The sequence below is a fragment of the Varanus komodoensis genome, unplaced genomic scaffold (genome assembly GCF_004798865.1).
Source record: "Varanus komodoensis strain SLA01 unplaced genomic scaffold, ASM479886v1 scaffold11, whole genome shotgun sequence".
NCBI classification, from domain to species: Eukaryota; Metazoa; Chordata; class Lepidosauria; order Squamata; family Varanidae; genus Varanus; species Varanus komodoensis.
This window is the reverse complement of record NW_025335317.1, coordinates 33324610-33351982: the sequence shown is the minus strand read 5'-3', so window position 1 is coordinate 33351982 and position 27373 is coordinate 33324610. Positions and strand designations below refer to the sequence as shown.

The window sequence follows — 27373 nt, the reverse complement described above, 5'->3', positions numbered from 1 at the left end:
ACAGCAGGATGACCGAGCAAGGAGAGTGGAAACCACTTGATTGTCTATTGAGCACATCCAGGCCAAAAAAGTAGAAATTGCACAAGGTTGCTTATTGTAACGTATCTCTCTCTTTCTTTCACTGGAACACGTTAAAACAAAAGCCCAAGGAGTCTGTGGCTTGTTGAACTCCAATTTGCACTGGCTGATTTCTTGCAGGTGGAAATTTGAACTCCAATTTCCACATGCAAGAGCCCTAGTAGGGAATGATGGGAGCTGTATTCTAAGAAATCTGAAGGGCCACAGGTTCTCTGCCCCTTCATTAGAAGCTCAGTTACAAACCTGGCCGATGACTGATAAACCAATGCCACATGGGAGCTTCCCCAGCCCTGAAAGACCGCTCTGCATTTGCCATTCTTACCTACAGACAAATTGGTAATTTTAAATAATTGAGTTGGTTCTGGATACAGTTATACTTAGAACAGACCCATTGAAAGGAATGAACATTACGTTATTCTTTATTTATTTATTTATAACATTTTTATGCCGTCCCCATCGCAGAAAGCCTCGGGGTGGCTTACAAGGAAGATAAATAAACATAGACTAGGATAACTTTAAAAATTTGGAGTATCTCAGCCATAATTTAAAACCAATGAATAAAAACAGCAAATTAACAATTAAAATATCAGTCAAATAAAAAGGTCTTGGCCTGGCGCCGAAAAACAAATAACGACGGCGCCAGGTGGACCTCTCTGGGGAGCGCATTCCATAGGTTTAAGTCTCATTTTTTCAGCAGGTCTACTTTACCTTTGATAACATCTGGAACCAACTCAAACATTTGCTTCTATGCAATCCCTCTACATTTTTGTATCAAAGCGTGACTTCCATAAAGATATAATACATTAGAAAAACCCCCATAATGGCAGATCTGGTTGACATATAAAAGGGACATGGTGACAATCAAGCGTAGCTATGCAGCACACTTGATTTGTACCAATCTGTCTGAATGTCTGAGCACTGGCCTTTCTCTTTTTAGTCTATTATAAATTAAAACTTCTTTTTTAAAACTGTTTTGGGGGAGAGAAAACTCTCCTAATCTCACATGTCACAATATGAGCCTGGAGAGCAGCCTGCCATATAAGAGCGTTCTTAGAACTGATTTTGCAAATTGAAGAAGCAATAAGTATAGAACAGGAATAGATGTGGTACAGTAAGCAAGGCTTATGAAAGCAGAGTATAGCAAGCACTGGACTGCATGTTTTATTGAATGTCAAAGCTGCCTAAAACACTTCCAAGGGTAAAATTGGTACTCAGTTTCTCTCTGAAATCAATTGTCCTCATAATGCTTTCTCCAGGATAGGCATATTGGCTGCAATCCAAAGGGCCCCTGTAGATTACTCTGAAGTCAGTTCTAGCACAAACTGTAAGTCATGTGGGTGCAAGAGAACAGGGACAGGGCATTCACCTGAGCACGATTTCAGACCAGAAATAAGTTTACAAAATGCCCATTGTGTCAGTCCCTTATTTGACTGTTTATTTATTTAGGGTTAGGGTTAGGAACATTTATATGCCGCCTCATTCACAAAAAGCCTTGGGGCGGCTTCTAAAACAAATAAACAATCATACAATTACCTTAACAATCTGGAAACATCTCTGCACAGATATACAATCAATAAATACAATCAACAATTAAAATACAGTTTAAATAAAAAGGTCTTGGCCTGGCGCTGAAAAGCAAATAACGACGGCACCAGGCGGACCTCTCTGGGGAGCGCATTGCATAGGTGGGGCACCACCGCAGAGAAGGCCCTCCTCCGGGTACTCACCCTCCTAATATCTTTCACAGGGGGCTCCTGGAGAAGGGCCTCTGCTGCCGATCTCAAGGGTCGGGAGGGCATATATGGACGCAAGTGCTCCTTTAGATAACCAGACTAGTGCCTACCTTCTAGCTATTGAAAGCCATAGTTGTTCCACACATTCTAGCTCCCCCACATCTTCTTGCTTGTGAACAAAAGGACTGTAGTAGCACATAAGTGGAGAGGTAAAAGTATAGCCTGGACTTAGCACAGACAGTAGACCATGTGATATCAGTGATGTTGTGAGTGAAAGTGAGGAAGAACATCAAGAAGGAGCTTAGTTGACTCGTCACCATTTGTATCTCTGGTGTTTATATGACTGAGGTTCTGCAGCATTCAGAGCTAAAGTTTCATTATCACCTCCAGTGTGCCTCTTATTACTTGCACCTTTCCTGTACTAACCATGTTCCTATGTGTCTGTTGCCCTTTTCCCCTCCAATTCCTTGACGCATCCATACAGATGGCAATACGGAATGACTCCTCAGACACCCATAGCTCAGAAAGCAGAGAGAACATCCATGCTGAGGCGAGTGAACTCTCTGATCCAAATTTGTCAGCTCCATCTACTGAGGACCTGTCTATCACTTTGACGCCCTCAGAAACAAAAGAGTCAACCAGCTGGGGGCGATCGAGTGTTCATACTCAGCAGCATTCCCGCAATCAGTATAACATTTCCAAGCATGTTCCAGATCTGTGTGCCTGTACAGACTCCCTTCAAGAACTACCTGTAGACCCGATGGACCAAGAAGTATCAGAAATAAACAGCTCTTTTACTTCAGGGACTTGTTCAGCCATGAGTGCCTCCTCAGTGGTTCAGCCGGAGACCCCTAAGAGAAACATAGGCAACAGCGGCAACGTTACCTTGAAGGACCTGAAGAAATGCTACAGTGTAGATACACAGGGTCTTCTTAAAAAACCATCCTCCTGGTTAGATGACCAAAGGAGACATTCCATAGAAATTTGCTCCATAGAAAACAGTCCTCAGCACCATTCCACATCTAGTTCTTCTGGCTTCATAAGTCAGGTCTTCAGTGAAATGGAAGGCTTGCAAGGGACACGGCCGAAGAAAAAACTGAGCCCCCCGTGTATATCAATAGACCCACCTGACGAACAGAGATTGTTGCTGAGAAGATCGTGCACTGCATCACCTCGCAGGGCAGATGTCTGCTTGCGAAGACGTGCACCGTCTTGGGATTCCAAGGATTCGGTGGATGCAGGGGACTCGGCGCTGCCAGACAGTATGTCAGTCACTCCTACCCCAAAGAAAGACTTGTTAACACTCCCTAGTTTTTCTTTTGATCAAACAGAGGTGGACCCTTGAGTTTGTTTGTTTTCGTTGGTGGTGCCAAATGTTTCTTTTCTCCCTCATGTAACAAATGAAAACTCTCTATTCTAAAAAGGCACTGATTTTTAAAAAATCCAAAGAACGTTTAAAGAGCTAGCTGGTTTAAGAGTGGTTAAGCTATATCACGCTTACTTAAGCATAAGTTCTGCTTGGGTAAAAGCAATACATTGTTCAGAGTCTATATGTATATTCTATTTTATTAAATTAATTGAACCTAGTATTGCAGGATGTAGTACATTTTGTGGCTTAAAGACCTGGTCTATTTTCTTCTGTTTTATGTATCTCAGAATATTCCTGAGATTATGTTGGGGGTTTTTTAATCAACATTTTAACCTTTAAAATTACATATTTAATCCTCCCCTTTTCTTTCCTTTTCTCTCTTGTTCTCTTTTTTTGCAAAGCACAAGATGTAGCCATTAGTGCATTACTGAGAAAATGTGTCCCACAGTCAACCAGAAATGAGAATATTTGCAATTATAACATATTTCACTCACCCCATCAACTATTTTCTGTAGAAAATAGTCATTTGGATATTTTTTACAATTGTAATGGCATTTTAATAATAAAATAATGTCCAAAATGAATTTTATTATGATGTAGAGCAAAAGCAAATGCACAAACAAGAGAGCGTATGACATAAGGAGATAGACTTGCAAAGATCTCTCTCATATAGAGAATCCAGCTGCCTAGCAGTCTCTTGGCAATATACAAAACATGCCTTTGCATGAGGGCCATGCTGTTGCTTTCTGTAGCAATCCCTAAAAATCATGCTAAGAAGGAATGCCTTGGATGAGGGCCTCTATTCCCTTCCACTGCCCTTCCTCCCTGACCTGGGGGAGGACAAAAAGTTGGGACACTGCAAGTTCTCTTGCTATCTGGAACCCCAAAAGATCAAGCGTGTGTGCTTTGCTTACTCCCCTCGGCCTTCCTCTTCTAGTGGGAGGAGAACCCAGCAGTGGCAGCAACTGCTTGCAAAACCACTCTCTCTTTGCCTACCCCTCTCCCAAGTGTCGCAGGAGAGCGACGGCCTGCCAGTGCCATCAACTGCCATGGCCTAGCGGCAGCTTTTCACTGATTCCTGTAGAGCTAGACATTTTGCAAAATTATTTCAGCTGTGTTTATCGCAAACATGCACAGACAGCAAATGAAGGCCCTGCGTATTGTTTGCATTTGCCCTTGTTCCATACACTCGTGGCAGAGCAGAACATGGTCTGAAACCCTTTAACCTCCCTGAGAATCACTCATCTGGTGGTGGCCACTCACTAGTTAGGAACACGACCAAATTCCTGCACTCTCACACTGCCATCCTAAACACTTTTATTAAGAAGTGCGTCCCATTTAATCAGTGGAATGTACTTCCACGAAAGGGGCTGAGGATCACAGCTATCAATAGGAAATTACTGGTTCATGTGGCCTCAAATCAAGATTGCTAAAAATTTGGCTGTTGGCTCTTTTCCTGCCATTTTCCTGCCTACCATCGCTCAGCAATAGAGCACCTGCTTTGCAGGCAGAAGGTCCCAACTTTGACTTCTGGCATCTCCAGGCAGAGCTAGGAAAGAATCCTGCCTAAATCCATCACTGCTGCTGCTGGTCCATGTTGACACTGCTGGCCTAGGGGGACAAATAAGGCAGCTTCCTATTCCTGTCAGGTTGCTTGTGAAGGCACAAGAGCAGGACCAATGGCAGGATCTGTGCTACTAAGAATCATAAATGTCACTTGTTCCATTTCAAGTGCAGTGACTGAAAGCACCATCTCCCTGGACGATGGCCCATTTATGTTGTTCAGGAAGAAGCAACAGATCCCGAAATAATTAGAGCGGCCTTCCCCAACATGGGGGCCTTCAGAGGCATTTGGACTGCAGCTCCCAGAATTCCCATCCAGCAGGGCCATAGGGCCGTTGACTGAGAATTCTGGGTGCGGCAGTCCTAACATGTCTGGAAGGCCCAAGGTTGGGGAAGGCTGAATTAGAGGATTGGTTGGGGTGTCTTTAATTTAGATCAGTCCCTGAGTAGTTGAACAAAGGATCAGTCCTGGACTGTTTTCAAATAAAGTGCAGTGCATTCAGCAGAATGATCAAACGTCTGAAAGATACACGGGGCTAGTCTAGCTGCATCAAGTCATTCTCTTCATGCCTGAAGCCAAATCCTTTTTCAATGTCTAGGATATAACACCAGCGGAAACTGGGACTGGCATTGACTATGTTGGCAACAAGCGTCATTCTACTTCAGGTGCTGATTTGCAGAATCCCTTGCCATTCTTGCCTGCCTTAAGAGAGGGATGGTTTTTGTGTATGGTGTCCAAATTTACAATAGACTTAGTCTTTAAGGAAAAAACCACATATAGTCAACCATTCTAGAAATGAATATGTTCTTCCCAGTGAAGTGAAACATTTTATTTATCAAATTGCAGTCATGTGCACTGTAGAAAGCTTACGGCATTTATACATACTGAGATGGATTCCATTGCCATGTTCTCTTGTAAACTTGTATTTCCTGTGGTTGCCTTTGGTGGAAACAGCTTCCACCCAAGAGTACAAGCCACCAAGCCAAATTACTATTCTCTTTACATTTCAGTGACATGAACAGAGCTTAGGTTGTGCCAGAGTTAGCTCTGCCATCTGTTTTTAGTGCCAGGGCTTAGCCCTGAAATATGTGCAGAAAGGCCAGATTAAATGGCTCTCGGCACATTTTTTTTATTATGTTTTAACCATCAAGTAAGCAGACAAAATGCCACATCAGGGGAAGGACTTCCAGATCAACAAAAGTTGGTTTATCTAGATGGACCTGAGCCACAGCATCTCTTTTCCAGGAAAGTAAGCGCTGGAAGTCAACCTCTGGCCTGCACAGATGCTTCAGTGAAGCCCATGGAGTTTGCACAAGAAAGCCACCATGCTCTGTGGATTGTGCTTTGACAGCTTTAGCACCCCTGCTTATCCCCCATCCCAGTGCAGGAGATGGCACCATATGCTGAATCCTTACGTTTTGCATGTGCAACCTGCCCTTCCTTTGAGGAAGTCAGGCTGTCATTCTGTCCACGCAGCAAATGCAATTGTCTAAGGTCACCCAGGGAGCTTCCCAAGTGAACCCGAGCTTTGCATGGCCCCAGTCACTACACCACACTGGCTCACGTTCCAAACTGCTTTGCCTTTTTAAAACAGTGCCCGAAGTTTGAGAAATAGGGAAGACTCTCCTCCTACGGCTTAGGATTCTTCCAATAGCTTCCTACCACCAACAGCAGCAGCGCCTTCCTCTATGGAACTAGACCAAGTGCTAATGAGATGCAGCGTAGGGTTGGCACTTCGCTATTCATGTGGCACACCCCTCAAATCGCTTCCAGTAGTGAAGAGAGCACCACTTCCTGTAAAAGAAGGTGCCTGTGTCTCGTGCAGGCACAGATATAAATCCAAAGCCCCGTATAGACACGGTGAGTGGGAGCCCCATACTGGGTCTGGGTGTTTCACTTGTATTGCTCATTCCCTAAAGATTAGGTTGTTGCCCTCTAGAAAATTACTTCCTGCCCTAGCAGGCTGACCTAGAACACAGTCCAAATCTGTACAAGAATCATTCCATCAGTTTCAGCTTAACCCACATCTATGTAAATGTGTTTAGGACTGTAAGTGTGATTATCTGCTGTTAACCTAATTAAGGCTCCATGAAATTCTAGGTCATGTACTAATATAGTCCACACTGGAATGGAATTTAAAGACTGACTAGAGAAAAGCCCATTCATAGTTTGAAACTCAAAATTCTGAGATGCCAAGAATGCAGCCTTAAAGGTTTAGAATTGCCACCTACATGAAGACGATCAGTTTTAAAAGTTCATATTGGACCCTTTCCTAAAAACACATTCCATGTGGATCTTGCCAACAGGTGATTGTATAAATCACCGTGAGCTGGGGGAAGTGATTGTATAAATCTGAACACCTTGCCTCCTATGGCAACCTTCTGTGCCACGGGAATCTTACTACAGTGTCGTGCCTGCATGTGCAATATTCTGAATATCCTAATGCTTCTGTTATTCTACCCCTTTCACTTTGAGATGAACTATGAAATTTTTAATCCAGACAATTCATCAATGGGACATAATCACTTTTAGACCTACAAAGCATGTTACAAGAAATCCAGTTAGCAAAAGTCTTACCAACCGGGTTTTGTTGTAATTCTTTCTAGTTATATGTAAGGGGGGGCGGGGGGGGGGAGGAGAGAGATGCAGCACAGTAAGACTAATGTTCTTACTTTTGGTTGAAATGTTGCTTCTGGCTCTGAACTCCAAGTGGGTTTAGGTTCTCCCCTGCTCCCACTGCCCCAATACAGTAAAGCCGTCTGCAGCTACCCGAGACTCTGCATGGTGAAGATGTGGGGGTCGTGTTCCTCACTCTTGGTGACAGCACTTGGATCAGCCATGGGTGCATAGGGACCTACACAGTATGGAGTTTGGACTGAGCACTGCTGGGGAAACGCCTACAGAATGGAGTATCCCGGTCCCCCTTCCACCTGCAGCTCCCCATGTGACCCCCCAGTCTGTTCCACAAGGCTCCCAGCCCTCTGGAGCAGATTTGGGGGTACATGGAAAGCTAAAACCAGGCAGAAGAAGACTGACATTTTGTGTGTGAGCTTCACTGGAACGGCAGAAGCCCCTTAAAGGTTTAAGATGCAGCATACTAAGCAAGCCCATTCCTACCAGTGGTGTTCTTCCAAGATGCTGCACCCAACGCATAGATTGCAAGCTTTCAGTCTGTATTCCCAAAAAAGACAAAAAACTGTGTGCAGATTAATATTAAAAACGCTGGGCTTTATGTGCAAGGACCACAGTGTGATAGACCAATGTCCTGACCTCAGTTTCGAAGTGGGAAAGTGAGTGAAAGTTTGAACACCATGCATAGCCTCAAGCCTCTGCACAGGCCTTCTGCTAACCATGAGGTGAGACTAAACCATAGTATCCAAGTTCATTAAATTGTGCATTTTTGATCCAGCTGCATCAGAGCTACAAAATCTGCACAGAGTATAACTTTTGAATAACATTGTGTGCAATATTTTAGGGGAAATGGCAGTGCAAGCTGTGGTCTACAGTAAAATCGCAAAAACTGTAACCAGTAGCCTAAAAAGCATTTATAGATGTTCTGCTTTCAGTGCTTGGGGATTTTCCTACTCAGAAGCAGTATGTGAATATCAATAAAGCAAAAGGTTTGCTTCATAGAATCATATTCAGTAAAGCGCAATCAATACAAAACTTACTGTAAGCTAATGCATTCAGGAAAAAATGCATGTAAACTACTTTGTGATACAAATATTTTCTAGCTGCCCTTTTGAAAATCTAATTACAGTACTACAGTGTGTGCAATAATCTTCACAGAATTTTGAATACCTTTGGGATGGGCTTTTGTAAAAAAAAAATTGACTTTTTTTAAAAAAACAAAAAGGTTCTAAAGAGATATACACAAATTCTGTAGAATGGTTATGTTGATATTTTTTTATATTTTTGTAGAAATCTCTAGAGCAGTTATGAGGTCTGCCAAGCATCCTGGAAATAGAAGACAGCTGAGGTCTCATATTTTAATATGAGCATTTTGAGGCCAGCTCTGGTCCATTTTAAGTTTGGGGCGGGGGGGGGGGGGGAGCTGTTTTTTCCAACATTAAGGGCAATCTGAATGAACTGAGAACTTAATATAGTGCCCAGTTCTAAACACATTTCAAAGAGGCTAAGTGCGAGGCATGTGGCCAGTTCATCAGAGACACAATCTGCTCTCCACAGGGGCCACACTCTTGTACAAGTTCACTTATTGCAATGAGGTTTCTCAAGACATTTTCCCCATGGAGTGTGGTTCAGATCGGTCTGCAGTTTTGCACCCACGGAATGAATGTAACTCTGAATTTAATTTTGCTTTTTATGCAGTCAAATTAATATAGATCTATACAAACCTCTTCCCCACCGATTGGCATAATTCCTAGTCCAGTCAAGCTACCTGTGATAGCTGACCAGTTGGGTTATAAGCTTCAGTAATATAATCCATGTGCTTAATGAACTAAGGATGCCGTTCTGTGGAGAGGAGTGTCAGCCTCAGAACGATGGAAGCTCCTGCTCACCCGGAGAGGTAGAGGTGATCTTTGTCTCCCTGCTCCACCTCCTCCGTATTTTTGCCAGTTGGCCATTGCCAGTTGCCTGACGACAGCATCTTGCAAGAGGAGGGAAGGGAAGGAAATGGAGAGGCTTCAGGATAACCGGTGCCCTGACTGCTCCTGTTTCCTACCCTCCCCACCCCTGAAATGCCCCCTTTTACCCCTCTCCCAGTTTCAGAAAACAGCCAGTATGTTTTTTCCCCCATGCGGGCAGCAGTATTGGCACTCCAATCCCCAGTTCCAGGGTCAGAGCACTGCCTTGGACCTTGGAATCCAAACTGCCCAACGGCCCCTCAGGCAAGGCCCCTGGATTGTCCCCAGCAGGACCCGATTTGAATGAGCCTCCTACACAGATCTCAGCTTGAATCGCATAGTGATCGCAGTGGTGGCAGAAAGTAGATTTCCAGATGTTTGGGACTTCCGTTCCCAAGGTTCCTGACAGCTGGCCATGTTGGCAAGGTCTTCGGATGATGAAATCTGGATATTTGCCTTCTGCTCACCTTTAATTTAGCTCACACAGACTGGATTAACCATGGGGTAGATAAACACCCTGATCTGGACCGGCCATGTAGACCCTACGGTTGGACTGATTCAAGCTGGGCCACAGTCCACAAATGTTACAGATGAGTGCATTGGGCAGCTACAGAACACCCACTGAATGAACGAGTAGAAAGAGAAAGAAGTCAACTCATGAGCAACTCACAGCTCGTCATTTCATTTCGTATATGACTTTTGAGGGGGAGGGGGAGCACTACCGCAAGGTTTTGGTAATGCCATAATTTTAACAGCGTTTACTCTCTCGATTATTGATTAATCAGTGTGAAAGCCAGTGATTAATGGGTAGAAATTCTGAATTGCTTGACAGGCTGATGGATAAGTGAAGAATGCTCCCAAGGGCCGTGTTGTCACAGCGATAGTCACAGTCCTTATGGGGCCAAGGTGTGGCTGGGAGGGGCAGTTGCGTGCATTCAGCATTTACGTGTATTAGATTCCTAGACATCAGAGGGACTTTGGTGCATCTGAGTGTGTTTAGAACTGGATCTCTCTTGTTCTATGATGCTGCAGTTCTAAGTTAATTTTTTAATGTATTAATTGAAAGCTTATTTTCCCTGGTAAACCTGAATGAAAAGTACTATCCAGTTTGTTTTAAAGCACACCAGCACTTTAATATTGTGAATTTACTGTATACTGGTAGGAAGGGAATATTCTGCTTTTGCCAGTGTATATTATGAGGGTAAAGATTTGCTACCATGTCTGAGAAAAAAGACCATGTAAATTCCATACTTGCAAACATTGCACATAGTATTTCTATAAATTTTAGATAGGTTACAGGTTATTTAAACTGTAGATATTTGAAAGAGGGAAGAAGAGAAACAATGTTTTTGGATTCTGTAGATTGCACTCAACAAGATGTTTGGTTTTGGACAAGCAAAAGGGGTTTACAGTTGTAAAGTACGCCTCAGTTTCCCCTTCTGTGCCCCATTGACTATAATAACCCACGTAGAATCTTTCACAAGAATTACTAGAGTAGCCACAGTACCAATGTCCATTAACAACCTAGTAACTCTTTGTATTTAATAGCTAATATATTGTTATACTGTATCAGGTACAGAGACTGCAAACTGGGTGTTTGGTCAGGGCAACAAAAGGTGGAATTCATGGGGAATCTTGGATTAAAATGTTTTTTAAATGAGTGTAAATCTTTACAAATGACAAAAACAAACGTGTACTATTAAAAGCTTTTGAAAAGAAAAGACATGCCCCTGGATCCTTTTCTTATTAGTGGCCTGATCTATGTATTCAGCAGCACCAATTAGTCTGCTGCCATATATAGATGGCATTGTGTCCATTCGCAAATGCCTTGGAGCGATCTGGTGAAACTAACCTGGTCAGCTTCAACAGCTGAGTCACCAGCTTCATTTATTCAAAGATGGAATGCTCCCCATCCAAAAGAACACAGCAACTCACATGGAGTCCCTGCCAGGTGTCCAGTTAATGGGCAGTGGCAGATAATAAGTCAACTTATTTTTCAATGTTCCTTACGGAGTGAAGAGTTGTGCAAGCCCAGTGCCTGTGGATCCTTCCAACTGGAGGGCTCCAATTGCCGGACTGGGAGCCCAGAAGATCCAGCTTCTGGTCCCCACTTGGCCATTAAGCTCACTGGGTGACTTTGGGCCAGGCATTCACACTCAGCCTAACCTACTTCCCAGGGCTGTAGTTGTGAGGATAAAATGAAGCTATTTAAGCCTTGGTTCCTCACATGAGGGGGAAAAGGCAGGATAGAAATGCCATGGAACAGTAACAGTTGTGCTGCTATGCCATCTTTTCCTCCTCAACAGATTGATTGATTGATTGTGGGAAGAAAAAATGCAATGGGGGAGACTGGAGGGTTTCCAATGGAAGAACAGTCCTTTGAACTTCTGCATATACAAATGAAGCGCTTGCACAATAAAGGCCTCGCTGAAAGCTTTCCCACATGAGGCCAGCTCCTCTGCTGTTTCAACTTCACATTTTGTTGCAGAATTGAGGGCTTAGCTCGACATATAAAACTTTTCCTTGCCTGCTTTTCTGCTACATGATCTCTAGGTGGCACAATGCTACAGCGGAATAAAGCTACTACAGATTTAGGAAAAAACGTTTCTTTCCCTTTTACAAGCAATGCTCCATTTTGCCTACCTTAAAACCCTTCAAAAGTGCTCTCTAAAAACAGGAACAAGACTGGAGGCTTACTCTCGCATGTAAAGAAATAAGCACGGATACAAAATGGTAAGCACGCACTCAATCCCTTCTGTAGAACAGCTCAAAATTTCGGTGACTACTTTTGCCCTTTCTGTATGCTAAATTTCAGGAGCACTTAATCCCAAGAGCTGAAGGATTGCACACATTTTTTGCAAACAGATCTGAAAAACTTCTGCATACACACCATCATTTGTCATACACACGCCCTTCCTGAAGGCCAGAAAAAGCCTTGCAAATACCTACAACTTCCATTGCCGCCCACCATGGATTTTGGGGCACAGAAAGGTGGCAACAGCAGTGCAGACAGGTGCAGGTGTTCTGGACGCCTTGATGGAGCACCTTTCCCCACAAACATTAGGGCTGGAACTACCAGTTCCATCATCCCTGCTGGGAAAGGTCCTTTCAGCCAGGGGAAGAACCTGCAGGGCTTAGCCTTGATCCCAGGCCTTCTCCTCGTCCGTTTCTGCTGCCACCTTCCTTGAGGAGAACAGCACTCCCCTTGCGCAATGCAGGCTGAGGGCAAGGCCATGCTCACCTCGATCCCGTCTGTGAGCATTCAGACAGGAGCAGAATCATTGGCACGCTCAACACAGACAGTCCACACATCCCCATAAGTTTCGCCATAGCATCACAGTGTTGGAAGGCCTCTGAGTCCAACCTCCTGCTCAGTGCAGGACGTTAAATGCTCCGGTTAAAGCAATGCGGGGACAGATGGCTGCCCAGCTGCCTCCTGAATGCCTCCAGTGTCCAAGATCCCATGACCTCCCCAGCTTATTGGCTCCATTACTCTACTGCTGTAACAGTCAGGAAGTTCTTCCTCAAGTCCAGCCGGAATTTGGCTTCCTTTTCATTTGAGTCCATTATTCCATGTCCTGCACTCTGGATGACTGAGAAGACATCTTGGTTCTCCTCTGTGTGACAGCCCTTCAGGTATTTGGAAAGTGCTATCATATCTCCCCTCAATCTTCTCTTCTCCAGGCTGGACATGCCCAGTTCTTTCAATCTCTCCTCATGGGGCTTTCTTTCCAGAGCCCTGATCGTGCTTGTCACTCTCCTCTGAACCCCCTCCAGCTTGTCTGCATCCTTCTTGAAGTGTGGTGCCCCAGAACTGGATATAATATTCAAGACGAGGCTTTACTGGTACTGAAGGGAGTGGAACCAGCACCTCATGTGATCTGGAAGCTATACTTCTATCAATTAAGCCAAAAATAGCATGTGGCCTTTTTAAGCAGCTGCTGCCTCAGATTGTCAGCTTATAATTCAGTTTGTGATCTACAATAATTCTGACTATGGTTAAGCTAAGTATCTCCCACCTTGGTTTCCTCTTTCTAGGTGTAGGAATTGGCATTTCTCCCTATAAAACTTCATTCTGTTGCTTTCAGCTCAGTGCTCCAGCCTGCCTAGATCACGCTGAATTTTGTTTTGATCTTCCAGGATGATAGCACTTTCTCACCCCATTTTATTTATTTATTTATTTTCGGATTTCTATCCTGCCTTTTTCCTCAAAGGGCTCAAGGCAGCTTACATCATTCTCCTCTTCCATCTTAACCCCACAACAACAACCCTGTGAGGTAGGTTGGGCTGAGAGTCTGTGACTGGCCCAAAGTCCCCCAGTTGGCTCCATGGCCGAGCAGGGACTAGAACCCAGATCGCCTGAGTCCCAGTCCCAGGCTCTTAACCACTGCACCACACTGCCTCTCACCTGCAAATTTGATAAGCATTCCCTGCAACTCCTCATCCAAGCCATTCATACAAATGTTGATCCCCGGCCTGAGCACTGCAGTCCCCACTCAGTATGTCTCCCCAGTCTGAGCAGTTGCCATTGATAAACACTCCTTGCCTCCCATTTTGCAGTGAGATGTGGGTCCACCTAATAGCTGCTCTATCCAGCCCACCTTTAGCTAGTTTGCGAACTGAAATGTCTTGAGGCACTTTGTCAGAAGCTTTTCTGAGGTCAAGATCTATTATGTCCACAATATTCCCACTGTCCAAAAGGGAGGTTATCCGATCAAAAAAAGGAGATCAGTTTAGTGTGGCAAGATTCATTCTTGGTAAGTCTGTGCTTGCTTCCAGTAATTACAGCATTCTCTTCAAGGGGCTGACAGACTGATTTCTTTATTACCCATTTCAGAATTTCCCCAGGAATTTATGTCAGACGAATTGGTCTGTATTTCGCAGGATCCTCCTTTTTGAAGACGGGCACAACACTAGTCCTCCTCCAGTCATTCGCACTTCTTCCATCCTCCATGATTTCTCTCAGGTAATAGTCAGTGGTTCTGAGAGTTCTTCAGCCAATTCCTTTATTACTCTGGGTTGCAGTTCATCGGGCCCTGGAGAAGTGCACTCATTCAAAGAAATTAGGTGTCCCTTGGCCATTCGCTTATTAAACTCAAGTTTCAGTCCTGCCACTTCCATCTGCACTTCATTTTTGCCAGGGGCTCATAGATCTGCTTTGAGGAGAAGACTGGAAAAAAGTGGGAATTGAGCACTTCTGCCTCTTTATCATTCCTGGTCAGTTTGCCTTGCTCATTGAGAAGCAGAACCACCATCTCTTTTCCCTTTCTTTTACTGTGCGTGCACCTGAAAGAAGCTTTTTTGGTTTTTCTTGCTAGCCTCAGCCCATCCTCAGCTTTAGCCTTCCTAATAATGCTATTCTTGCACTTTTGTGCCAACCTGTCCAAAGTCTTTTTTCGTAGCCCGCCCTTCCTTCCATTTCCTATACGTGTCCTTTTTTCTTTTTAGATCAACTGGAAGCTTTTGTGGAGCCACATGGATTTCTTCTGTTATATTTTGTCTTCTGTTTTTGTTGGAATTCTTGGTAATTGTGCCTTTAACATTTTCTTTTTAACACCCCTCCCCCCAGATCTTGGAACCCCTTTTCTCCTTAAGGTCACATGCCACAGGGCCTTACTTACCACTGTCCTTGATTTTTAAATCATCTTTTCCAAAATCCACAGTACATGCATGGCTACATCAGTGTTTGCTTCCTGTGAAATCAAGAACTCGAGTATGTTGTGGTCCCTTTCCCCCAAAGTCCTGCAACATCCACTTCATCCACTATTAGTCAGTATTAAGCCGATCCTCTGGTTCCCTCCTCCACCTTCTGTATCAGCCAAGCATGTTGAGAATTTCTTGGAGGTGCAACTACTGGCAGAATTTGTCTCCCAACACAGGCTAAGGCAATTGAAGTCCCCCATTATTTCCACATCACACTCCTGCAAAATATTGGCAATTCCGTACCAAAAGTTTCATCCTCATCTTCTCCTTAATTGCATTCTCAAACCAGCTGCCTGCATCTTTCTGCAAGGGATCATGAGCCTGGGGTTTGTCTTTGCACTGGGAGGAGAAAAATCACAGATATTCACTAAATTCCTAATAGACTTGATTTTCTTTCTCAAGGAATACTGCAGTGGAGCTGCAACTGCCAACTCTCTAAGGAGAGCCAAGCACACACTTGTATTCTAGATTCAAGACTAAATGTCATTTCTTCTTCGTCTTCTCCTTGGAATTCGTAGTACGGATGAGAGTGACCCTCTGAGACTGGTGTTCATCTTTCCATGTTACTTAAACTGTAAGCCTGACCTCACCTGGGTGTACCTGCCGTTGATCTCAGTGGGGCTTACCTCCAAAAAGACAGGTGAGATTCAGGATATCCAACAACTCCTCTAGCTGCTCTGGCAAACTGATCTCCCCAGAACCGCAATCTTCTCTCACCTCATCTTTCTGGCTTGTTTTCCAAGTGCATCCAAGACATTCCCTACTCCATCCATGATGGCTACTACTACCATGTTGGGAGACACATCGAGATTTTGACTGATTGCCAAAAGGAACCACTCCTTCCTGTTTATTCCCTGCTGAGGATCTAGTATACAGCCACCAGCTTATAGTGAGTCGATGTGGTTCTGGAAACAGGGACTGATGCTGCAGTCCTGCTCTCTGGCGTGTGTTCCCTGAACGTGTGAACAGCCCTCACATGTGTCTCGACTGTGCACACGGAGCCTGCAAGCAAGCAGTTGACAGGAACATGGGATGTGTCTGCACAGCCAGCTGAACACATGTAGACTGAGAGGGGTCCCCTTCACAGGGTCAGGATGGGACCACCTGAACGTTGGGTGGCACCAGAGCAGAGCGTTCTGCCGTGAGAGAGGAAGGGAGCAGCAGCGGGAGAGAGCCCGGTGTCGCTCGGCTGTGGCCCAAGGGCGCCTTCCGCCATACACTGGGCAGACAGATACCTGTGCAAGCCCTATAACGGTGCAGAGTCGCCTTCCATTTCGGGGGGGGGGGGGGGTCACCACATCACAGTCTATTCAAAAAAGTGTTTCTCCTGCAAGGATGCAGGTAACGTTGCTGCCATCTAGAGGGCACGGTTATGTGAAATATCTTTTTCTTAATGTCATGACAGGAAAGGGGATAAGACTGGAGTGCTTCTCAGTACAGAAATATTCCTGTGGGCCTGGCATGGGGTGAGGGTTTGGCTGCCATCATGCTTAGCTAAGGGGTGCCCTTAAGCCTGGGTCTCATCCAGACAGTTCTCAGGACTGAAGGTCTTTGTCATGTTCTGGGACAAGGGTGTTGAACCTCAGGTGGTGGTCCAAATCTGGTCCACCCACAACCCCAATTTCCTGGCCTGTTTGTGTCTGTGCGTCTCCTATGCTAAACGATTGAAACAACTCCTGTAAAGGTTACTTACAGGAGAACTCTAAGCTAAATGATGGTATGTTGGCTCTTTTGCCTTTGCCCTCCCTGCTCCCCAACAGCAATGCAGCATCCCAGACGTCCCTCAGGCTGAACAAGGGGTGGCAGCCCAGCCCTGGAAACCAGTAGCCCCTTGCAGGTGGCCACCTAAGCAGCCTGGGGTGGGGGGAGCCGGGCTGTGCCTGCCGGCGGTCAGGGCATCTCGTCCAGCCCAGCTCTGCCCGTCCTCTGCGGAGAGGCCAGTCCTCAGCCGTTCCAGTCCAGGGTTTCTGCACACGCTTGTGTGGCTGAGCGCCCCGGCTGGACACAGCTCCAGTCCTCTTGTTCCCCACACTTTTACAGGTGTGGGAAGGGGCTGGTTTCAGAGAGGGGGAGCCACACACCACGGTGGAGGAGAAGCACTTGTGGGGCTTTCTGCCCCAGGTGCCCTGAGCACATTGCCACCTCGGGTCTCATGCGCCTTGTATTTGGAGAAGGGGTGGCACACACACGCCCCGGCTGCGGCTGCTCTGGCCCAGCCTCCATCCTGCAGGATCAACCGGGGGCCTGAGCTCTGCAGCGCTGCATACAGATTCTTTCTCCTGGGCTTGCACATGCTCAGCAGGCCAAATCCTCTTCCTTCCACCTGACCAGAGCCAAGCTGTTAGTGGCAGTTTCCGACTCTACCCTACATCTTGTGCGGCTGCCACCCCGCCGCCGCCGCCGCCGCGCTCTCTGTGCCATTGGCCTTTTCGGAGACTCTCTTGCGCCATCTGCTGTCTAAGTCCATCTCTTTGAGAAATGTTGAGTGCTCCGCAAGAGCACAAACACTTCAAACGCCAGTGAGCGTGACGTGTCTGCTGGTGGCGCGCAGTCAGAACTGAACCCCTCCAGTCGCTGCTCCTCCTCCCCATCTTGGGTTGCAAGACCCCCAGCGCACAAGGCCCTCGTCTGGGTTGGAGCCTCCTGCGTGTCGCATTCACTGGCTTGCATCTGCGGCTCTTCCGTCCCCTCGTTTAATGGCTTGTTGCTCTCCTGATTCTCCAGATCCCTAAAGGCCCAAGCCTTTCTTGCACAGATAATGCCCACAAAGCTTCTTCATTCCCGGATAACCCTCATGTGCTGCACGGTGGGGGTCATCCAAAGCGATGCAGTTCTGCTTATGTGTGGGGCGGAAATGATGACCCAGCTGGCCATGTAGTCATTGAGATGCCCTTTGCCATTTATTCCCATGGAGGGAAGCCCAAGAATGAGGGAACAGAGCCCTTGGCCCATTCAGACCTTTGGCCGAGGAAGGTGCTAAGAGAAGCTGTGGTTTTGGGTGAGGGGCACAGGAAGTTGTGGCTTTCAGGAGGCCTCTGGACCTTCTGGATGAACCGATGTGGCATGGTGGACTCTTCCAGGCCCGTGGCACCAGGAAAGGCTGGGCAGGCATCCCTCTCTGCTGCAGAATGCAATGTAACTCACTGAGCACCAGTGCGGCACACTAGCCAGAGTGCTGGGCTGGGACTCAGGCGAAATTTCTCCAAATCTGCACCCTTACCACAGTTCTGGGATGTCAATTCTTTCCACCCCTCTCTGCAGGACAGAGTCGAAAATGAGGAGTACAAAAATTTTGGCACCATGCTAATTCAGATGTGAAGGCACTGAAAACCAGTAACATGCTGCCGTTGCTGCTATATGTCATCAAGCCATCTCCAAGTTATGGTAACCCAAAGATACTGCTGGCACGCCTAAAATGCACTGAGTATGAATCCATGAGCTTCCTGCAGGGGTGGACGCCTGGAAAAAGTGAGCTGCAACTTTGCTAGTGCATTTGCCTGACACGCTATCCATTTCATATGCCCTGCATGTCTGAACCTGTATGCCATTTGAAAGAACTTCCCGGATTTTATACCCTACTGGAATAACTGCATCACCTTCTTGGGTTCCCATTTCCCAGCCCATCCTCTTTCTCCTTTATGTTAATCTGTAAAGTGAAATTTGCCGGGAGGCAGAGGAGTGTCCTTCATAAAGTACCATGAACGGAGAAACTTTAAATCTAAAGAAACGCCAGTTCAATTAAGAGACAGTTGCAATCCAAACAGACTTTAGTTAATGCTCCAGTACTGCAGGGTGAGGTCCATCAGCATCCCAGAGTGCCAACACAGTTAACAAGGAGCTTGGTTACAAACACAACTTTTTTAATACGTTTTATATTTTTATAGGTTGTTTAATCTGGTATCTTTCTAGAATGCAAACAAAACAGGGAAAAAGGAGTTACGTGGCAACTTTTACTGCATCTTATGTCTGGGAATTTCAAAATACTGTAACAATGAAATAGTATTCCTACACCAAAACTCAATCATTAGAGTTCCTTGGCCTTAGTTATACATGGTAAACATAAGCTGCATAGCTTTGGTTAACCTTTAAGCTAATTTTCTTCCACAGCACCGTGTACCTAGATGGTGATGAAATAAATCAAATGATTTTGAAAAAAGAAAAGCCATCTATTTCTAGAAATGGCAAGAAAAATCTTCCAAAAATATAGCAATGGAAAAAATTCCTCCCACACTGGGATTCAGAAACTAAAGGGTGGAATGCTTGAAGACCTGTTGCAGGACAGATGTGGCTAAGGAAAAGGGATCTTGGAGAATTGCCCGTTGCAGCAGGCACGCCGGCACTCGAGTTCCACTTTGGATTTTTGTTGATATTGGCCTGACATCTTGGCTCAAGGAAGAATCCATTCTGGTTGGAAACATTCGCTGGGCCACAGGGAAGGAAAGCTGGCTGATAAGAGTACCCCAGGCGGCTGCACATGTGTTCCCACCGGTAATGAGAGTTCTTCCCATAATACAATGCAAATACACAGACACCTACCTGTAGCCAGCTAATCCACCGGGGTGCCTTGACATTGGCCAGAGCCCTCAGCCCGGTCCTGTTTTCCTCATTCGCCCTGACAGCTTTATTTATATGGTGCCCCCCGCGGGAAAACTTCACCTGCTGGCAAAGGGCCGATGGGGCCCATCTTGGATGCAGTGTAGCCTGTGAGCTCCACCGTTCCTTGTTTGGAGCCTTGCCGGAGGTAGAGCGGTGCGTTTTTCTAGAGCGCGGGCCCGTCCCTCACTCAGTACAGGCTGCTCAGAGAGAGTTGTCTGCCTCAGAAGAGGGAGCATTTCCCCCACCTGGTTGCAGTGCAGTGCCTCCTGCTGCTACACACCACGCCACACCCCTCCTGTAGCCCCATGTGCCGCGTTACACATGCAGACGAGGTGCCCGCACATGCGAACGAGGGTGCATGACACAATGGGAGGGAGAGGCAGAGCAGCTTAGGAGAAGAGGGCGCACTGGCGGAGAACGTCTGGAACAGAGGAAGTGACCCTATAGACCTAATGCTAGAAAGAATTTGTGTTGTTGGGAGGAAGAGGGAGAAAAGGGCAGAAGCCTAGGAGAGCAGGTTAGGGAGGAAGAAGGTGCAATAGGATTTTCCTGGCAGAGAGGAAGAAGAGGAAAGGCATCCCCAAAAGGGCAAGCAAAGAGGGATCCACACTGGTGTAGCATTTGCACAAGCAGATTTATATGAAGAGGTGCAAATGCAGTAATTATTTTTATTTGAGTGGAGGGAACCACACGTGTGATCATAGCTGGGAAGATGGCAGCCAAGCTGTGCATTCATCCAGCCTGCTCCCCAGGGGTTGGGCAACTAGCTCTAGGACTGCTCTCCTTACTTGGGGGTCCCATCTTTATACTGGATTTGGACTAGACAGACTGTACCTTTAAGAGCTGCATGGCAGGGAGGTCTCATCAGATGAAATGTTTTCCGACATGAAGATGCAGTGACACCCTTCTAAAACCTGGAATGTCAGAACTGGGACATTATGAAGATGCTTGAAGTTAAGCAAGCCATTTGTTCATTTAATCTAGGTCATGCAAGCACTGGATTATTCATTGCTCGACGCTCAAGAAATCCCCTATGCTCAGGGGACCTGCAGAATCAAAGAGAACGTCATAGCTGGTCATTGCACAGACAGAGCTTTATGGAAGAAGAAATTCGCAGGGATGGTTCCTTTGCTCTGCTCATGTGTTAACAGGCACAGGAATGCTTTTTGAGCTTTGCAAATGCTTAACCTTACCAGACTCAGCAGAACACCAGAAACATGTGCAAGCCGAGGCCCCCGAGCCCCCGTTTGTGCCATTAGTACCATGCGCATCCGAAGATCTTTTGTTTTGCATTCTTTGGAATGTGGCCCAGAAGAAAACAGTTCTTGGCTTTGGTTTATCTTCTGGTTTCTTGTCCAAGGTTTTGACAGGTGGCAAAAATCCCGCAGGTAGTCACCACCATTGACTGAATTTCCTAGCACGGGTTAGGTCCTGGAGTCAATGCTTTGTACTACCTTCACTTGTACAAGTAAAGTGTTGCGACAGACAGTGCTGGTCCTTCGGGCAACTTCTGTTCTCCCCAAAGCAAGCAAAGTACGCTGAAAAGGATTCCTGCCTCAGCAAAGACTGCTATGCTCGTTATTGCCTCCACCGTAAGCCACAAGGCCGCAATCCAGCAACAGGGTGCCGCATACCTGCAGCTCTCTTTAAAAAGAGGGCCCTGTACATGCGCTTGGGTTTAGAGTGGGGTCCTCAGACTTTTTAAACAGGGGGCCAGTTCACTGTCCCTCAGACTGTTGGGGGGCCGGATTATAGTTTGAAAAAATATGAACGAATTCCTATGCACACTGCACATTAACATTAATTAAAATTAAAATTAATTAAAAAATTTATCAGAATTAAAAAAACAATTAAAAATGTTTGCTCTGCTCCCTCAAGCTGCAGCAGAAGCCCAAGATGAGGTGGAGAAGAGCATGTCCATATTCAAGGGACACAGCTACAACACAACCAAGGCACTAAATATAGTGTTTTGCATAATGCAGCTGATGACTGCAACCGGCAATTACAAAGAATGAAGCAAAAATACTAAGGATAAATGCTGTTAATGCCACTCTTAGTATTTGAAGCAAGTCAGCCCAGAACAATTCCCACAATACACCATGGCTGTGTTTGGATGCAGAGCGAATGACTACCATATTTTAAGTGCAACCTTGCCAAAACTGGTACTGTCCTGATGAGCTGGACTACAACTTCCATTGGCCATGCTAGTTGGGCATGATGGAAACGATAGTCCTTGCTGCCGCCCCGCTTCCGAGGGAGCAGGAGTGGGAGTGGGAGGCTGGAGAGGCGAGTGTGGGGCAGGCTCCGAGGTAAGGGCTTCTTTCCGAGATGAGGGACGGGGCCATGGCTGGCAGAGCGGGGTGCCTCCCACCTCTTCCAGTGGCAGGGGGAAGAAGTATGGCAGCCGCTCGACGGTGGCAGCTTGCCCATACAAGGCTGTGGCTCTCGCGCCTCCACTGCAGCCTTCTCAGGACAGGCCATGGCTGTCAAGCAGCTGCCCCCAGGCTTGGTGAGGTGGCTGTGGCTTGGCTCGCCGTCTGGGGATGTGGCTCACATACTTAAAAATGAATTTTAGAAGTTATATTTTTCTTACCTTCAATCCTTTTTCAGTGTCTTCATCTCTCTCTCTCTCTTCCACCCTCCTCTCTTCTGTTTCCCGCTCTGTATATACATGCAATGGTGGGGGAAGAGCCGGCGCATGCACAGTTGAGCTCTTACAATTTGGTGCATGCACCAGTTCTCTGATGCCTGCACCGGCTCAGAGCTTTTGTAGTCGCTCAGAGATCGTTTTCTCCAAGCGAGTCCAAAAGCTCTGAGGTGGGTCGGATAAATGAGCATGGCGGGCCGTATCTGGCCCAAGGGCTGTAGTTCGAGGACCCATGGTTTAGAGAGAGGAACCATGTGGGTAGCACATACTGGTGTGCACAGTCCCACAATCAGGCAGAGACATACCCCCAAGGCTGCACCCAGTCTTAGTCTGCCTTAGGTTACGTTCCTTTTAGTGCATCTGCTCCAAGGAGCACTAACGGTGGGTGCAACATCCCCTGGTGACTTGTTCTGCCTGTGCATAGCTCCCCTTCAGCCATTTGGCTCCTTTGAAGAAGCTTCTTTAGCAATTGGCTCAGTCAAAAGCTATAGAACATCATGCTCTTCACTCAGTGCCCACATGTATTCATGTTAAAGTTTTGTCTTCTTTCATCCCATGTTAGTAAAAAGCAAGCCTCAGAGGAGCAAAATGCACCTTTATGGGGACCACAAGGTTGAAGTGAAACTCTTAACTGGAATCCACATCACAATGGGAAAGGTCAAAACTTGCTAATGGATTAAGTCAGCTTTCCCTGGCATCTTCCAGGAATTTTGTACTTCAACTCCCAGCAGCACCAGCCAGCATGCCCAGTGGTCAGGAATCCTGGGAGTGGCAGTCCAGAATATTTGAACGACACGAGGCCGGGGAAGCTGGACTAGGTACATGGGTCAAAAAGTTGGTGTTTTGTTAGTGAATTAATAACAATACAACATTTTTCAATGCTCAGAAAATCAGCTCAACATGCTGCATCACAAGCAACATTGCCACTGTTGTCAAATGTTGTGCAATACATCAGCTGGTTCACTCTCTAGGATGTTCATTTGGTACAATGAACAAGATCTTTCTATTCTGGATGCCTGTGTTTTAACATTGATGAGTGAAGATTTCTCTTTGGGAAATAATCCAAAGCTCTTATCTAAATCCAAACATGGATTTCCTGATTCACCTGGAACTGATCTGGCACAGGCCCCACAAGTGAGATAAGAGAGAGAGTTGTGCAAGATAAGAGAATTGTGCAAGAGCAGGCCACCCACGAATGCCTTTCGTTCTACTACCAACCAGGTACTTCAGGGGCTGCAGCATTGGAGGTTTGCTGCAGGAATTAGGCCAATAATGAAGAAAAGCAAATCTTCCTGGCTTGAGTGACTGGCAGGCTCACCCTTCCGATTTTGACTGGATCCTGCTGCAACTAAGTCCCCCCAACCTCACTCCCATTGCTGGGGATCTGAGCCCAAGGACTCTGGCAATCAAATCTACTATGTGCTCTGCTCCTCGAGCCACATGGGCATTGGCCAACCCTCTGCAGGTGGCCACACGCAGCTATTAATGCAGCAGAAGGACAGCCAGGGACGTCCTTGGAGTTCATCCTTGTCCTACGCGGCCTCTGACTTCTCCCTGCCTCCACCACAGGTTCGCTTCTGGACTCCGGTAGCTAGTATACTTGAGAACCATCAGTATACTTCTCTTACACTTGGAATGTTCTGGTGTCTGTGTGTGTGCGGCATATTTGTGAGTGAAACACTGATCCAGGTTCTGCCTCCTATAAGAGACAGAATATCCCACACCCAATTTTTGAGGCTGCGTGGGGTGTGTGTGTGTGTGTGTGTGTGTGTGTGTGTGTGAGAGAGAGAGAGAGAGAGAGAGAGAGAGAGAGAGAGAGAGAGAGAGAGAGCAGGGTCTCCCAGTTCTCCCATTTGCTGAGGGATAGAGCGTTTGTCACAGCAAGGAGGAAGCAGAGCTGTCCCGCTTAAATCTGGACTCGGCCCATCTCTCCCGCTCTGCTGTCTGCTGGATGGACCGCACTGGCACCTCTTGCACGTCTCTGCTCAGAAGCGGTGAAGCAAAGGGGAGCGGAGCGATGGGCGGGAGGACTTGCCGGCCACTGGAGGGCAGCGCTGCGTCGGACGTCGGCGGACGGCCGTGGCCCCTGCGCCGCCTCCACGGGCTCCTCGGAAGCCCCGCGCCGCCCGCCGCCCGCCCCGTGGCGCCTTTGCGGCGTGTGGCGTGACACGCGCTCCCGCTCCCTTTCTTCCTTCTGTTATTGAAAGACTCTGACCTTCTCGTGCTCTGACATTTGAGATCCATGGGAATTTCACTTCCTTTAGAACGCGATAAAATGTTTAAAATTCATTCCTTTTGGATGTGTTTAAAGTAAATTAAATATGTAATCCTGCAGCTCTTCTGCTCCTTTCTTGTATTATTGCTGAAGTCAATGTGTGCCATAATTGGCAGTCGTTCAAAGGGGCCTGAGTGGATTATCTTTTGCTAACTAACTTCTTACACTGCATAATATAACAAATGTCCCCCCGGAGCTACAGCAAGAAAATGAAAGGGTTTTTTCTTTGCTGTTTTGCAAAAGCTGTTTAATTACTTATTGTGTTTCCAGTTGCTTTGTGTTGCCATAATGTAGATAAGGTTTTCTAAGTTTTCAGAGGCTAGTTTGGAAAGAGTTAACTCTTCATAAATCAGTTATCTGGAGTAGCAGGGTAATGTTGTGGTGAGCATGAGCAAAAGATTAAAAGAATGGGTCTCCCATACAATTAAAAAATAACTATAGATTGTAAACACTGGGCCAATCCAGGGCTGGATTCATAAACAGCAAGTAGCATTTCTTATGTTTGTGAAAGCTGGACCATAAGGAAGGCTGAGCGCCAAAGGAGTGAGCCCTTTGAATTTTGGTGCTGGAGGAGATGCCCGCGAGTCCCTTGGACCGCAAGGCGATCAAACTGGTCAGTCCTAGAGATCAACCCTGACTGCTCTTTAGAAGGCCAGATGCTGAAGATGAAACTCAAATACTTTGGCCACCTAATGAGAAGGAAGGACTCACTGGAGAAGACCCTGATGCTGGGAACAATAGATGGCAAAAGAAGAAGGGGACGGCAGAGGATGAGGTGGCTGGATGGAGTCACTGAAGCACTCAGTGTGAACTTAAGTGGACTCCAGGGGACGATGGAGGACAGGAGAGCATGGAGGAGTGAAGTCCATGGGGTCGCGATGGGTCGGATGTGACTTCGCAACTAGCATAGCATAGCATTTATCATAGAAGCTCCGAATCATCGAATCATAGAATAGCAGAGTTGGGAGGGGCTATGAAGGCCATCAGGTCCAACCCCCTGCTGTTGCAGGACACCAGTTCAATCAGATTAAATTATCAGATTAGGCATTGCTCCCCACTGTCCTCTCCCCAAGAATGGGGGGGGGCATTCAGACTAGCCATGCCCGTGGGAGAGCTTTGCCCTTGGCAAGCCCCAATTTGCAGGTCAGATGGGCAAAGGGCAACCGGAGCACCAAGCCGCTCCTGCTTGGGCACTATCGCCATTGCCAGCCCAGCACATGCTCTCTCACCTCCTGGGGCAGGAGGGACCCCCCGCTTCCTGTTCCAGCCTCACACAGGGCTCCCCTTCCTGGTCAGACACTCTGCACTCTCCCCTGGCCTTGGCAGGGGACGCTCCCTGCTCTCCAGCCATTGATCTCCTCCCCCCCCCCCCCCCCACCCCCAGCTGGAAGAGGGGAGCACCCAGCTTTTGTCTGCCCTTCCGTTTCCAGCTTGTGGCAAGAGAGTGCTTGCGAGCAACGGGCAGCAGGGGCTGCTGCAGAGTCCCGCCGGCCCCCTTGTTCCTGCAGCCTTGGGCAGAAGGGGAGCAGGGGACTGGCAGGGCTCCCCACAGCCCTGGCTAGTTTCACCGGGTGGGCGCCTGCCCTGGAGAGCTCCAGTGGCCCCGTGCTGGCAAGGCCCCTTGGCAAAGCAGCCAGAGGCAACGGCGGCAGCCCCTTGAGCAGGGGTGGTACAGTCTGCCATTCCTCCACTCTGCTGCCTGAGCTGGGACCACCCCCCCACCTCATGGGAGGGCTGCCCTGCCCCTCGTTTTCCCCCAGTTGCCCGGAGGCCTCTAGGCCACCTTTCCTGGCACCCTGCAAGAGCCCTACCCTGGCCACTGTTTTAATGAACACATTTTCTTACCAGTAGCTAGGACTGCTGCGGGGCAAAGTGAGGACCAGAAGCCACTGCTGCTGTGGGGCTGGGCCTCCCCTGGGGCTCAGAGGGAGCCTTGGAAGCTCCGGTGGGAGGCAGGCAGGCAGGCGTGTTGCAGCATCCCCAGACATGAACAAAGCCGGGGGGGGAGGGGGAGGCACCTGGCACAGCCACCTGGTGCACTGGAGGGGGGCTGCAGAGCGCTTCAGGGGACCAGAAGCAACAGTGAGCCTGTTGGGAGGCGGGGAAGCCAGCGGGGGCTGCGGCAGAAGACTCAAATGCAGCCTTCCCCAGGCTGGGGTCCTCCAGCTGCTGCGGACTCCAGCTTCAGCATTTCAGCCATGGGCTGGCGCTGGCGGGAGTTGGGGTCCAAACCAGCCATAGAGTACCAGGCTGGTACGAGAGCACTCACCAATCAAACATGCATGAACAAGGGAGTAACCACAGAGGAGACTCCTGGAACACACCGTGCTCCCCGTGGGGATGCCTCCAGGGTGGTTGAGAAGCTCCAGCCAGTTCTTCGCTTCTGGGGGCAAACCGGCTTTGTACCAGTTGCCCTGGTTGCCGGGGCACATCCAGATCCAATTTCAGATTCTGGTGGTTATATTTAAGGCCCTACATGACTTAAGGTGAGATCATTTGCCTGAAATTATATGGTTCTTGCAGTCCCAGCTCTAAAGATCAGCCAAAAGGTCCACACTCTCAGGTCTCCAGTTAAGGCCATCCAGCTGGCAAGCATGAGTAGTGGGGTCTCCTAAGTGGTGGCCCCATTGTCCTGAAACTGCCTCCCATAGGAGGTTAGCTAGAACCGTTCGTTGACATGCTTTAAATGGGCTCCAAGGACCTGCTTGTTTATATCCACTTTAAAGTGATAATGATGTGGAGGCTACAACTTTGTCCCCTGCTGTCGTTTTGTGGCTGTTCTTTAAATAATTATTTTAATGTGGTGTAAACTGTATACTGGA

The 27373-nt window shown here is 47.3% G+C and overlaps 1 protein-coding gene across 1 annotated transcript in view; it reads left to right on the top strand.

The window, feature by feature from the left end:
- The window catches only part of CACNA1G (calcium voltage-gated channel subunit alpha1 G), a 385442-nt gene extending 382249 nt beyond the window's left edge, over window positions 1-3193 (top strand). The window contains exon 35 of the mRNA XM_044420034.1: window positions 2296-3193. Coding sequence (XP_044275969.1) covers window positions 2296-3156 — 861 coding nt within the window. The 3' untranslated portion in view covers window positions 3157-3193. The remainder of the gene's footprint in view (window positions 1-2295) is intronic.
- Window positions 3194-27373: the final 24180 nt, after the last annotated feature.